The sequence below is a fragment of the Pteropus alecto genome, unplaced genomic scaffold, assembly GCF_000325575.1.
Source record: "Pteropus alecto unplaced genomic scaffold, ASM32557v1 scaffold101, whole genome shotgun sequence".
In the NCBI taxonomy this organism is placed as follows: domain Eukaryota; kingdom Metazoa; phylum Chordata; class Mammalia; order Chiroptera; family Pteropodidae; genus Pteropus; species Pteropus alecto.
The window spans coordinates 2,510,911-2,523,684 of NW_006432945.1; the positions used below are offsets into that span (position 1 = coordinate 2,510,911).

The 12,774-nt window shown below is 37.0% G+C and overlaps 2 protein-coding genes across 2 annotated transcripts in view; both read right to left on the reverse strand.

Annotated features, from left to right (window-relative positions):
- The window catches only part of LOC112476446 (acidic leucine-rich nuclear phosphoprotein 32 family member B-like), a 20,426-nt gene extending 9,814 nt beyond the window's left edge, over window positions 1-10,612 (reverse strand). Inside the window, 2 exon segments of the mRNA XM_025043994.1 lie at window positions 8,269-8,396; window positions 10,551-10,612. Coding sequence (XP_024899762.1) covers window positions 8,269-8,396; window positions 10,551-10,612 — 190 coding nt within the window.
- The window catches only part of KCNH1 (potassium voltage-gated channel subfamily H member 1), a 309,398-nt gene that overhangs the window by 114,019 nt on the left and 182,605 nt on the right, over window positions 1-12,774 (reverse strand). The window lies entirely within an intron of this gene.

Sequence of the window (12,774 nt, forward strand, 5' to 3'; positions counted from 1 at the left end):
TCTAGAAGGTACTTAAGTCAGACAGAGGGAAAAAAAAACACTATACGATTTCATTTATATGCGGAATCTAAGGAATAAAAAGAACAAACTGATCAAAAACAGACTCGCAAACATAGTGGACAATTTGGTGACAGACAGAGGAGAAGGCTAGGAGAATGGGGTGAAAGGTTAAAGAAATACAAATTAGTAGCTGATGGCTGGTCATAGCGATGGGAAGCATGGCATAGGGAATGCAGTTAGCATTAATATTATGGCTAGGTGGAGGGTCAGGGGAAGGAGGCAGCAATTGGGGGGATCGTTTAATGAACTATATAGATATCTAACCAATGTACTATATACTTGAAACTAATTAAAATAAATAATTTTTTTTAAAAAGTAGCTGTTATTTATTGAGTGCTTTCTTTGTGCCAAGTACTATGTCAAGTATTTTACAGATTATTTTATTAAATCCTCACAGACCTAGATAATAGGTACTGTGATGAATGCTATCTTAAGTATCTGAAAACTGAGATGCAGAGAGGTTAAGTAACTTGCCCCACATCACACAGGAACCAAGTGACAGAATCAAGATTTTTAACCAGGCAGCCTGAGGCCTGAGCACTTTATTATTGCACTGGCCCTGGCCTACCTGGCCAGCCTCTGGCCAGCCTCATCTCTCACACTTGTCTTTTGCTCCTCACTGAAGCCCATATGAGCTTTGTATGATAATCTAAATGTGCCTATAGTACTCTCTCACTCAGGATCCTGAGTCTTTGTTCCAGCATATTCATTATTCTAGTGAATGTGACACACTTAAATCTGAGTTTCAAATTTGAGACTTGAGACTCCTTTCCACTCTTAAAAGATTGAAGACAAGAAAGCTTTTCTTTATGTGGATTATATCTGTTGCTATTTACCATATTAGAAATTAAATCTGAGAAAATTTAAAGATACTTATTTATCCACTTAAAAATAATAAACTCATTATATGTTAACATAGAAACATATTTTTTGAAAATAGCAATTGTCCAAAACATTTTAAAAAATCAGTAAGAAGAGTGTTACTGCTTTACAATTTTCCAAATCATTTTAAATATCTGCCTTAATAAATGATAGCTACATTTTTATACCTACTTCTGCACTCAGTCTGAAGTGATATGTTGTTTTGGTTGAAGTATATGAAGAAATTCAGTCTCACACAGATATATAGTTGGAAAAGGGGGAAATATTTTAATACCCTTTTCAGATAACTAAGGACATTCTTCTTTGCTGCTAGCCTAAATTCAACAAATGGTAGTTCCTTATGGTTTAATGTAGAATTTGAAACCATATCAATGAATTTTTCATACTCTGTTACGCTAATACATTCGTCCACCTTGCACTTTGAATAGATATTTCACTCATGTATGATTCTGTAACATTATGCATCGATCATCTGGAAAATATGGGCTCACTGAGATACGCAGTTCTTCTAAAAGTCATTAAATAATATCAAACATTCCTATTCATTAATATCACTGTCAATCATATCATCTTTAATATTGAAAACTCTCAAACTCATGGTGGCAGATACCAATTTTTCATCATTTTAATTTTTGCTCGAAAGTTTTAGTTTTCTAATTGGCAACAAATACTGTCAGTTGTTTTCCCTGAAGTGATGGGCTCACCTCATTGGTTTTCAAGAAAACATCTGCCAAATACCCTGGTGTGGATAACTAGTTTGTCAGTTGCTCTCTCGAGTAAAAACGGTGCCGAAGACAACATGAACGAAAACAACAGCTATCTCAGCTTAGAGTTCAACTGCACAAATGCTTTTCCTTGAGGCAACCACAGTATTTCAGTATGCAGAGTGTTTTATGTATTCTTCTTATTTTGTCATGCAGAATATTAAAATGTGTACTCAAGAGTAGAGATTAAATAAGTTTAATTATTTGTGTTGTTTCGTCAAGGGCATTCGTACATGAAACTGGATTTTTTTCAATGAGTGCATGGCAGTGAAGAATACGATGAAAACTAATGCAGTTGGGGACTGCCTTTATTCATGCTAAGATGCCAGTTATTCTACACACCATTGTGTTTGCACCATCGGTACACGTAGCAACACAATAAAACAGCCAAATAATGTCTTAGAATTACTATGTAAATAGTTTTGACCTCACAAACTCTCTGAAAAGGTCTTGGGGACCCCCATGGATGCACAGGTCACAATTTGAGCACTGCTGCCCTACACTCCTTTTTAGAGTCAACTCAAATGTTACTTCCTGAGGAAGTGTACCACCTCCCCCTCTTCTGTGCCACCACTGTAATTTGTACAAACTTCTAGCATAGTACTGACCACATTTTATTAGAGGTAGTTAATTATATCACTTTTTCACCCACAATTATCAATTTCTTTAGACAGACTCCATGTCTTCTTTATCTCTGAATATCGAATCCTTATCACTACCAGGCACATAGTAAGTGTTTGATAAATATTTGTTGACTGAATGAATGAAAATCTTGTATGGAAGATTTTATTTTCTAAAGATGGTTACAATAATGTGTTCATATGGTTACAATAATTTTATTTTCTAAAGATGGTTACAACAATGTGCATGATCTCCTATAATCTTGTCCCACACCTGTCAATAGGTCTGTTCCCCTCTTAGAAGTCCAAGCAGCCTGTGAAGAGGCCTACGTGAAAGGAAATGTGGGCCCTTGCTCAAAACCCCAGTTGGGTTCCCAGCTTACATCCAGGGACCAATTTGCCACGCACGTGAGTGAGCCATCTTGAAAGAGGATCATCCAGTCCCCAGTTGAACTAAGCCTACTGACAATATGTGAAATTGGAATGAGACACCATGATGAACCACTGCCCAGCTGCAGATGTATGAGCTAAATAAAAAAATAGATTATTTTTTTAAATCACTAAGCTTTGGGGTAATTTCTTATGCAGCAACAGATCATCGACACACTTTATATTTGCGTTATCCTCCTTAAAAAACTGTCAGGTCACAGAAGACAGAAACTACAATTGTCTTACCCCAGTATTCCCTACCACATCTAGCACAGGACCTTGCACACTATAAGTGTTTGCACACTGTAAATTACTGACCTGGAGTCAGCCCTTCTTTTTAGATATCACATATCCAGTTAAATATAATCAATATAATCATGGACCTTACACATATAATTGGAGAAATATCTCATTCCCCCAGGACACAATTAGATACTGCCATACCTGTTAGGAAGTGCCATGAAGTGTAAACCACAAGCCATAACACCCGAGTCTCCCTGATTTTCTCATGAAGTAGGCTACAGAGAGATTTTAAGCAATTACTAGAGAAATTTCTTCCTACCCAACTTTGTGCTAGTTCATATGAGAAGTACGAGGTGGCCAATCAGGAAGTCAGATGAAGAAGGCCACAGAAGACAAGGTAGATAGAGAAAATGTTGGCATGCCTTTATTTTTATAACTTGTTATTTTTGTGATTTCAATTTTTAATCAACCCTGCTTAATTTATAGTTTAACATTATCAGCTAAATTAAGAAAAACTATTGTGCATTTTTTAGCTCTAATTTACAAACTGTAAAAGAAATTTCGCAAGACTTTTTTTAATGGTTTGTTTCAAGAAAAGATTTATTTTGTCTGACAATATCAGTAGATGTAAATGAAATAATGGCAACGGAAGTCATTCCAAAGAAACAGAGAGCAAAGAGTTCATGCTAGTTTTATTTGGAAATGTAATTCTTCATATGTTAAGGTTGGGTTTGCAGCCATGGTTGAGGGTGGCATGCTAAACCCAAAAGTGTGTTATTGGAGGAGGTATTCTAACTAATGATACCTTCAAAACTTCTTAGGCAGCATTTACTTACAACAGGCTAAAAAAATAAGCTCAAAACCAAAAGAATTCTTTGAAATAAAAGAGTATTGCATTAGAAAGCCACAGAAACAAATGTTCACTATTTTACACATTGACTCTTTGCAGGCTTCTACTAAAATAGCACTTTGTGTTGCTGAGGCAAAAAACCATGTGCCGTTGATGACGCTAGTGAAAATCTGCATCAGAGGTGTTTGCTTGAAACAGTTAGGTGAATCTTTGGCAAAGAAGGTAGCTCCAGTACCACTTCAAATTATACCAAAGATTAAGATATTAGGCTAATGATATGGAAGACCAATTCAAAGATTAAATAAAGCAAGCAAAGTGTTTTTCGTTGCAACTTGACAAGTGCATTGGTACTGCAAATAGAACAGTCTCTCAGTACATATGCGATTGAACGCGATGGCGAGATGAAGAAGAATCCTTTTTTCTTTCATGCTCGCTGCCAAAAGACAGCTCCTAGCTTTCAAATGTATAAAGCTAAAAAGAATTACATTATCAACAGATGTGGTTTGTAGTTCAAGTGTTGTGTAGGAGTATGTTCTGATGACACAGCCAAGACAGGAAAACATCCTGGAATGATGACCCAGATTAATAAACTTGCACCAGAACGTAAATTACTGCATTGCTGTCTTTGTTGAGAAAGACTTGCTTCAAAAATCAGTCAACTAAACTAAACATTGTAGTTAGTGATAACAGTAAAAATTGTGAATTACGTAAAGGTAAAAGAGTTAAATTCGTGATTACTCTGAATGCGTAAGAGAGAAGGAAACTAATCATAAACAACAGTATTGCCTGTTGATATTTGATGATTGTTGAGAGAAAAAGTTCTGTCAAGAATGTCTGAACTACAGGATGAACTCTTAGTGTTTTGCAACATAAGAAATTAGCTTGGTCCCAACTTTCTAAAGATATGAATTAGACAGCTAGATTTGTTACTTGTCTGTCTTTGCTATTTTAATGATCTTAATACTTCCATGTAAGAGAGGAAAATGCTTTTCAATCACAGATAAGATTGAAAACCAGAAACAAAAGCTAACAGCTTAAAAGGACAGTTTCCACAGTTTACGACAGGTTCCAGAGTTTAACAATTATCAGTGAAGGAAGTGATGTTCTTATAGCACATCTGCAAAAAGTTATCACCACATATTTTCTGCATTTGATAGAATGTTTTGTATTTATTTTCCTAGATTTGTGCATAGACAAGTCTATAAATTTGTGTTTTCATCAAAAGATAATTTAAATTTAATATTTTTGGAACTGGCTACTCATGAAGAACTGAAGATGAATTTTGAAAACACAGTACCACTTACTTCGTTTTAGATAAAAATTAAAAATAAATATTCTGAGCCATGCTACATTAGCTAGACTCTCTTTTTTCATTCCTGTCAACATGAGATCAGTTCACCCAAAGATCCTGTATGTCAATCCCACCACCCTAAGGAGAAATGCGGGGCCAAATCCTGAATGACCTTAAATGTCCTTCACGACATACCTAGGAACATCAGCCATACACATTTCCATGATGAACTTCCTTTCCCGCCTCCAGACCCCATAGGAGAATGTGTTCTACTGTTCAGTAATAATGATTCGTTGTTATTCAGAAACTCATTGTACATCGTGTCTGAAAGTACCTGCTCTTAAACAATGGGATTTAGCTGAGGATGGCTCAGAGGATTAGGTGCTGCTGTCCTAAACATGCGGACCGTACCTGAGAGTAGAGCCACAGGGATCTTTGACGTGGATGAGGAGCTCCCAGAACCATATATCAGAAAGGATAATCTAGTTGCCAATAATCTAATTTAGCACACTTTTGTTGAGTGCCTGAACCATGGCCAGTGTCCTTGATGCACTCAGTTAGGGCTCCATCCTATGTCCCTCGAATACGCATTTTTGTCAATCTAACCTAGACTGGATAAATTAGCAAACAAGAAGCAAGCTCATATATGCATGGTGTTCATTTGTAGTGTGCATATAGGCATGTAATACGAGAAATTGCTATTTCACTCGTAACTTTGTTTAATTATAGTTGTGGAATGAAAGAAGTACAATAGAAATTTTCTATAGTAATCACTTGTGTACATGTTAAATAAAAAATGTGCATAGCGTTTGCAATTCTTTCCTTTTTATCTATGTTCTGAATATGTTTACTGAACTATAAATTTATGTCTGTTGAATCTAATAAAAAATTGGGGCTTTCATTTTATTCATCTATTTTAAATTTAATTTTTCTAAATTTAACTTATATTTTGACAAAAGTCTTAGTCTGGCATAGATTGGATATTTTAAAAGATCAGAAACTAGTTCTTCACCACAGATAGCTTGAGAAGCACTGCACCAGAGACCTAAGAAGAGAGCGTATGCTACTATTTTTATTTTTTATTCGTGGAGATTCTCCAGAGCCATCATCAATAGGTATGCTGAGTTCTTTTCTCCTTGCAACAGTGGGTTTATGTGAAGCCATCTACACCCATTCTCCTGGTCCTCTCCTATGCCTACGCCCATGACTTTACGAGGTGGTTCCCTATGGAGTTAGTGATGCTGCCAATAAAGAATAAAGTGATAATAATAAAGATGGAAACTCACATCAGCCTAACTCATCTAGACAATAAAACCGACAATAAAAGAGTCAATCGAAAGATCAAACAATGTAGGGGGCATAGCATCTTACTCATGGGAAGGAGAAATTTAGGTTATTTTTCCTTTTCTTTCTTTGTAAAGGGAGCACAGCCATTGAAAGAAGAAAGCTGAATACCTTTACTTGAGCTTTCAGGATTTCAGTTGAGCACATCTAAAAAGTATTTTTCTTCTCACCATGAAATTATCTGCTAAAGCAATTCTGCAGTCACTCTGAATACATATAAACTAAAATGACTTATACTCTGAAAGTTACATTTCCAACTGATGATGTGCAAAAAGCAGCTTTGCAAAATGTGCTTTCGTGTGCTGGGCCCAGTGAGCAATTACTTCTTGCTCCTGACCAAGCTGTGCGGGCATAGAGCCTGGCAGCACCTTCGCCAAGTCCGCTCGCGGCCTGCAGAGTTGGCACGTGGTGACTTGGAATCTGATGGGAAACATATTCACCATAAAAAAGCTAGTTTCTCAAACCTGGATGGAATATAAATTTACATTTTCCAATTTCATAAACACAATTCCGACATTTAAAAAATATCAGCTTGCAAAACCCTTCATGACTATGTATTCTCTCTTTAACTTGTAATTTTATCATGCAAAAAAAAGATTAACAAATATTACTATGTTTCAGGGACCGAGGTGAGAATTGGAAAGATCAAAGATGAACAAGACAATTTCTAGGCTAAAGGAGCTTTTATTGTACAGTAAACAAGTAATTACTTTCATACCTTATTATTTATACATCATAGTTTACATTTGAACACAAAACTGCCCTTGTCCCAGTGAAGTAGGCAGGAAGGATAAGTGCCATTTTCCCAAAGAGGAACTAGAAAATAGGACGTATTAGATCATCTTCTGTTCACACCACAAGGGGCAGATCCAGAGTACGATGGTGCCTAAGAGCATGGATTTGGGGTCAGCTGGACCGGGGTCCACAAACCAGCTCCAACAGTCATCATTTTAGCTAGTTATTTTGGGCCTGTTAGCCCGTTTTTCTTATCTTTTTCTCATCTATGAAATAGAGATAACACCTGCCTCATTAGGCTATTGGAGGATTAATTGAGAAAATGTTGGTGAAGATGGGAGGAACTCAGTAAGTGATGGTAGCTATCATTACTTCATTAACAATCTTTTATCAAGCCCCTACATACATGCATGGCAATATGCAGAAAATAACATAGACCCAGGAACAGGGTAATACAAGAAGAAACAGATAAAGGATGTAAGAAAATAAAACAAAACCTCCTTGATATTCCCATAGTAACATCTAGATCTCAGAGCACTTATGAAATATGCTATCATTGTCAGGGTCTCTGCCTACCCCACCCCCATCTTTGCCCATAGATCATTAATTCCAAGTAAATTTTCCTATTTTGATAAATACTTATTTACTGTACAAGTAGTGACAGAGATCATGGAGTCAGGGAATGAGTACATCAAGCACACAGCCATGAGGTTCTCATCCTTGGGGACCTGCCATGTAGCAGGCACTCAAAAAAAGCACGCCGAATTAAAGTAGGGTATTGGTGATTAGATTGTCCTTTCCAGGATTTTCCAGTTATCTTTCATTGATTTCTAGTTTAATTCCATTGTGGTCTGAGAGCAGACACTATATGATTTCTATTCTTTAAATTTGCCAAGATGTGTTTTATGGTTCAGAATGCGGTCTATCTTGGTGAATGTTCCAGGCGAGCTTGAGAAGAATGCGTATTCTGCTGTTGTTGGATGAAGTAGTTTATAGATGTCAATTATACCCAGTTGATTGATGATGTTGTTGAGTTTAACTAGGTCTTACTGATTTTCTCCCTGCTGGATCTGTCCATTTCTGACAAAGGGGTGATGAAGTCGCCAATTATGATAGTAGTAGATTCATTTATTTTTCCTTGCAGTTCTATCAGTTTTTGTCTCAGGTAGTTTGGCACCCTGTTGTTAGGCACATACACATTAAAGATTATTATGTCTCTTTAGAGAATTGACCCCTTTATCATTATGTAATGCCCAAGATTGTCCTTTCTGAAATGTGGTTCTGGGAACTGCTCTTTCACGTCAAAGATCCCTGTGCCTCCTCTTCCAGGTATGGTCCACATGTTTAGGACAGCAGCAGCTAATCTTTTGAGTCATCCTCAGCTAAATCCCATTGTTCAAGAGCAGGTGCTTTCAGAAATGATTTGCAATGACTTTCTGAACAACAATGAATCATTATTACTGAAGAATGGAATGAAACTGCTCCTAGGAGGAGGGAATAGAACATTTTCCTACGGAGTCTGGAGGTAGAAAATGAAGGCCATCACAGAAGTGTATATGGTTTGTATAACTAGGTATGTTTTGAACCTACATAGAAAGGTTCTTAGCAAAATAATTGTATCATTAACTCTGTACCTCTTTTACCTCTTCGCCCAATGGTATTTTTTTTTAAAAAATATTTCTCAAAGAAATTGTAACATCACAACCCAATCCTAAAATGCCCCTTTGACACTTCCAATTTCCTTTATGAAGCTCTATGACACCCCACTCCCAGCACCTAGTGCCTTCTAACAAACACATAAAATTATCAGTTTGTCAATCAAACACTCAGGTAGCCCTTATAATGTGCCATGGATTGTTCTAAACTCTTTAGAAAAACTAATTTAGTATTTGCATCATGTGTATTGATTATTTTCTGACGTCTCTCACTAGCGTAAGGGCAGGAATCCTCGTTTAATTCACTAATATATCTCTGGTGCCCAGAACAGTATTGAGCACATCACTTGGTGTTTAATAAATATTTATTAATAAACAAATGATTCTCCCACTAGTTATTTTCACAAAACCATCCTGTGTTTCCCTTCAATATCTCAAGCTCTGTTGTTTCTCTCCCTTTGTACAGGCCACTCTTACTCCCAGGAATGCTCTTTCCTTCTCATCTATGCCACAGACTCCTACTCATTCTTTGGCTTCACTTAAGCATCATTTCCCATGAGAACTTTCTCTTGACTATGTGCAGACATAACCAAGAGTTCCTTCCTCAGTGTAACCAGATCAAACCAAGGATGCTTTCTGAAGAAACCCAGTTCTGGCCAATAAATGCCTCTTTGTTTGCCTTGAGGAGACAATTCCCTGAAGGGCCAGGGCACAGAACTGATACCTGAGCTTCAAGCACAGGGCAGGTTAGAACATGTCATGAGGTAACGCTTACCTAGAGCATCATTTACCCCCTGCATTGGATAGGAGTAAACCAGATTCTGTGTTGAATAGAAGAGGAGAAAGAAGGAAAAAGAGAGAATAGGTACTTATACCATTCAAAGCAGCAAATTTCAAAATGTTTAAAAATAAACAAGGTCGATCCAAGCTGACTGATGCGTTTGGACCACAATCTGCCTCTAGCGACTCTATAGTAAACTCCAGCTCTTCCTCTTCAACTCTTGGAGAGACAATTTTCCTGTGTTTCACACATTGAGTTTTCCTCCTCTGGAACTCTCAGGCAGTGAGAGAGTGTATTTTCAGAACTCAAAGGCCAGTAAAACTGCCCAGGCCTGACCAGAGTTGAGATTTGTATACAAGGCAACACCGTGAAGCTTCAATTAAGGAATGTGCTCAGGTAAACAAGCCCGGTTTGACTTTATAAATACCTACTAATTATGGTCCTTCAATCTCTGTAAGTTCAACCATGAATTTGAGAAAGCATGACTTTTCCATAAAGTCACCGTGCAAACACAGACCTCTTCACACAGGCCAATTATTTGCTTTATGGCTTACCCAAGGGAAATACTGTTGCCAGTGTCTAATTGATGTTTCATTCTGCTGAAGTTCAAGTGTGTAAATACATAGGATCTTGGATAACTCAAGCCTACCTAGGGTTAGAAAATGAAGCCTTTTCATTATTTCTATCCGTCATCCACCCAAATTTATATTCAGAAAATATATCTCCACTTCTGGATTTCTAGACATAAATTCTTTCTAGGCATAATTTTATTGAAAGCTTTTAATGAGCTTTTAAAATTACCAGTTTTTCCAAGGAGGGTTCAAATCAAATTAAGACAGAACTGAGAGAGGAAGTTGAAATTAGTCTCAGGCAGGCCACCAGATACCTTCTCTCACCAAACAATGGAGCTAGTTTCAGAGAGCTTCAGACAGATGCCTGAGTGGGCTGGCTGGGCCATGTTTCAGAGCCTGACACGAACAGGCAGATAAAGTCTGACAGCTGGGAAGTCTGACATCTACTCATACGTCCACCTACAGCATCCTTGACAAGAGCCAGTCAATGTTTCTCCTCTTAAAGAGCTTCCCACTCTGCTGCTTGTTACTGACCACTTGAAGCGTTAGAAACAATTTCCCTCTAGTTTTTCTCCGTTGGGGATAACTGTACCTTCTGGAGATGTGTGCAATAAATCTATTCTTTCTCTTACATAATATTCTTCAAGTATTTAGAGCAGTGCTGTCTAATAGAACTTTCTGGAATGTTGGAAATGCACTATATCTGAGCACTGTCCAATATGGTAACTACTAATCACATGCCGGCCTGTGAAATGTGCTGGGGCAACTAAGAAACTAATTTTTAAAATCTTATTTAATATTAACTTAAATTTAAATAGCCATATGTGGTTAGTGGCTATCACATTGAACAGTGAAGATTGACAGACATTTCTTGTGATCTCTTTATCAAAAATCTCCCCTTTTACAGATAAACAGCCCTTGTTTCTTTAACAGTTTCTCAAGCAAAATGGCTTCCAGAACCTTCTCCCTAGGTCAGTGCTCTCTGGACATGTCCTGTTTGCTAAATTCCTACACAGAAAACTCTTGGTGAGGCCTGCCCCAAAAGATCATGACTTCTTACCTGATTCTATTCAGATGTTGGATAGTCTTCTCCTTAAACCTAACCTTGCTAATAAACCTGTGGCATATACTGGGCACTCAATGAATATTTGAAGCTCAAATGAGTAATTTCAGGTATCTTGGCATAATTCGATAAGACCATTTTCCCAATTCTTCAGTCTTCTCAGATTTTCTGTATATTTTTTTCTTCCTCCTCTATGATCTGCTTTGTTAGCTTTGAGGATTTGTGGCTCTTAAGAATATCAGCTATTCCTATATTAAAATTATATAAAAACACATGAAAAACTCAAACATAAATATTTTAAAAGATATCCAGGGTTGTTTGATCTCCTTCTAGGAGTAAATAACAATAAATAACCTTCTTAAAAGGAAGTAATCATTACCTGGAGAATGAAATTTCTAGATAAGCACCTCCCTCCAGAGATTACAAGTGACATTAGTCAAAGTGAGAGAAAGTAAAATTGTGTATGTGTGGCAGGGCAGAACCCTTTCTTACTCACTCAGCCTTAGAAGCTATCTCAGAAAGGGTTGCAGGTATCATTCTATTCACTGAATGTCTTATATATAATATAGTAAATTAAATAGCAAATTACAGTTGCTATATACTTCCAGACAAATTGTTAAATAGGTGTTGCATTTCTTTAAGAAAAAAAAAAAAAAAAAGATGTGTATAAGTTGAATCTGAGGAATTTAAATCATTTTTGGGATACTTTCTCATCTTTGCAGATTGTTCTTCAAAGAGCCAGCAGATCCCTAAACATCATAGCTTTAAGTTTCTCTTCTCTTTACTCTAGATTGTTACTAATCTGTAAACAATCCCTGGAAAGCACTGAGAGGGTTATTTTCAGGAATTTGGGTAAACACGCTTACTTGCAAAGACCTTTCTCAAGGTGTAATTACTCTTAACAGAGCTGAGAATTACTCAATATGTTAAGATTATAAAGCAGGTTTCTTAAAGTGGGGCATAACCTCAGAATTATTTTACTGGACAGAAAGAATTCATTACAAACAACCTTGCGTGGCTGACAGAGAGCCCCTTGCCCCAGCCCTTGGTCAGCTTCTGTCTGTGAGTGGCAAAGCCTTCTGGAAACAGGAGAGAAATGGACTAAGATAGAAGAGGAGGCCTGGGCTATTGTCACCAGAATGCCTAAAAACCTACGCCTATAAAACGCCTTCTGTTTTTTCTAATGAGTAATCTTTTACCAAATTTTATGTACGCAGTTGTTTTTGTGTGTGTTCAAGAAAAATAAATGACTGCATTTTCACATGTAGGCACAAACAGTCTGGGGTCTCTTTGATTTCTCTAAGCTTCTTAGAAATTTTGAAAAATCTTTAGGCAGAGAGTTCAGCCTGCTATTCTATAAGGCCAAGTATTAATTTTAACACACTCAGTAAAAGCACAAAGGCCATTAAATACACTCATGAGTGGCAAATCTCCATGAGGTATAATTAAATTTTGACCAGAATAATAAACTGTGTGAATTCAAGG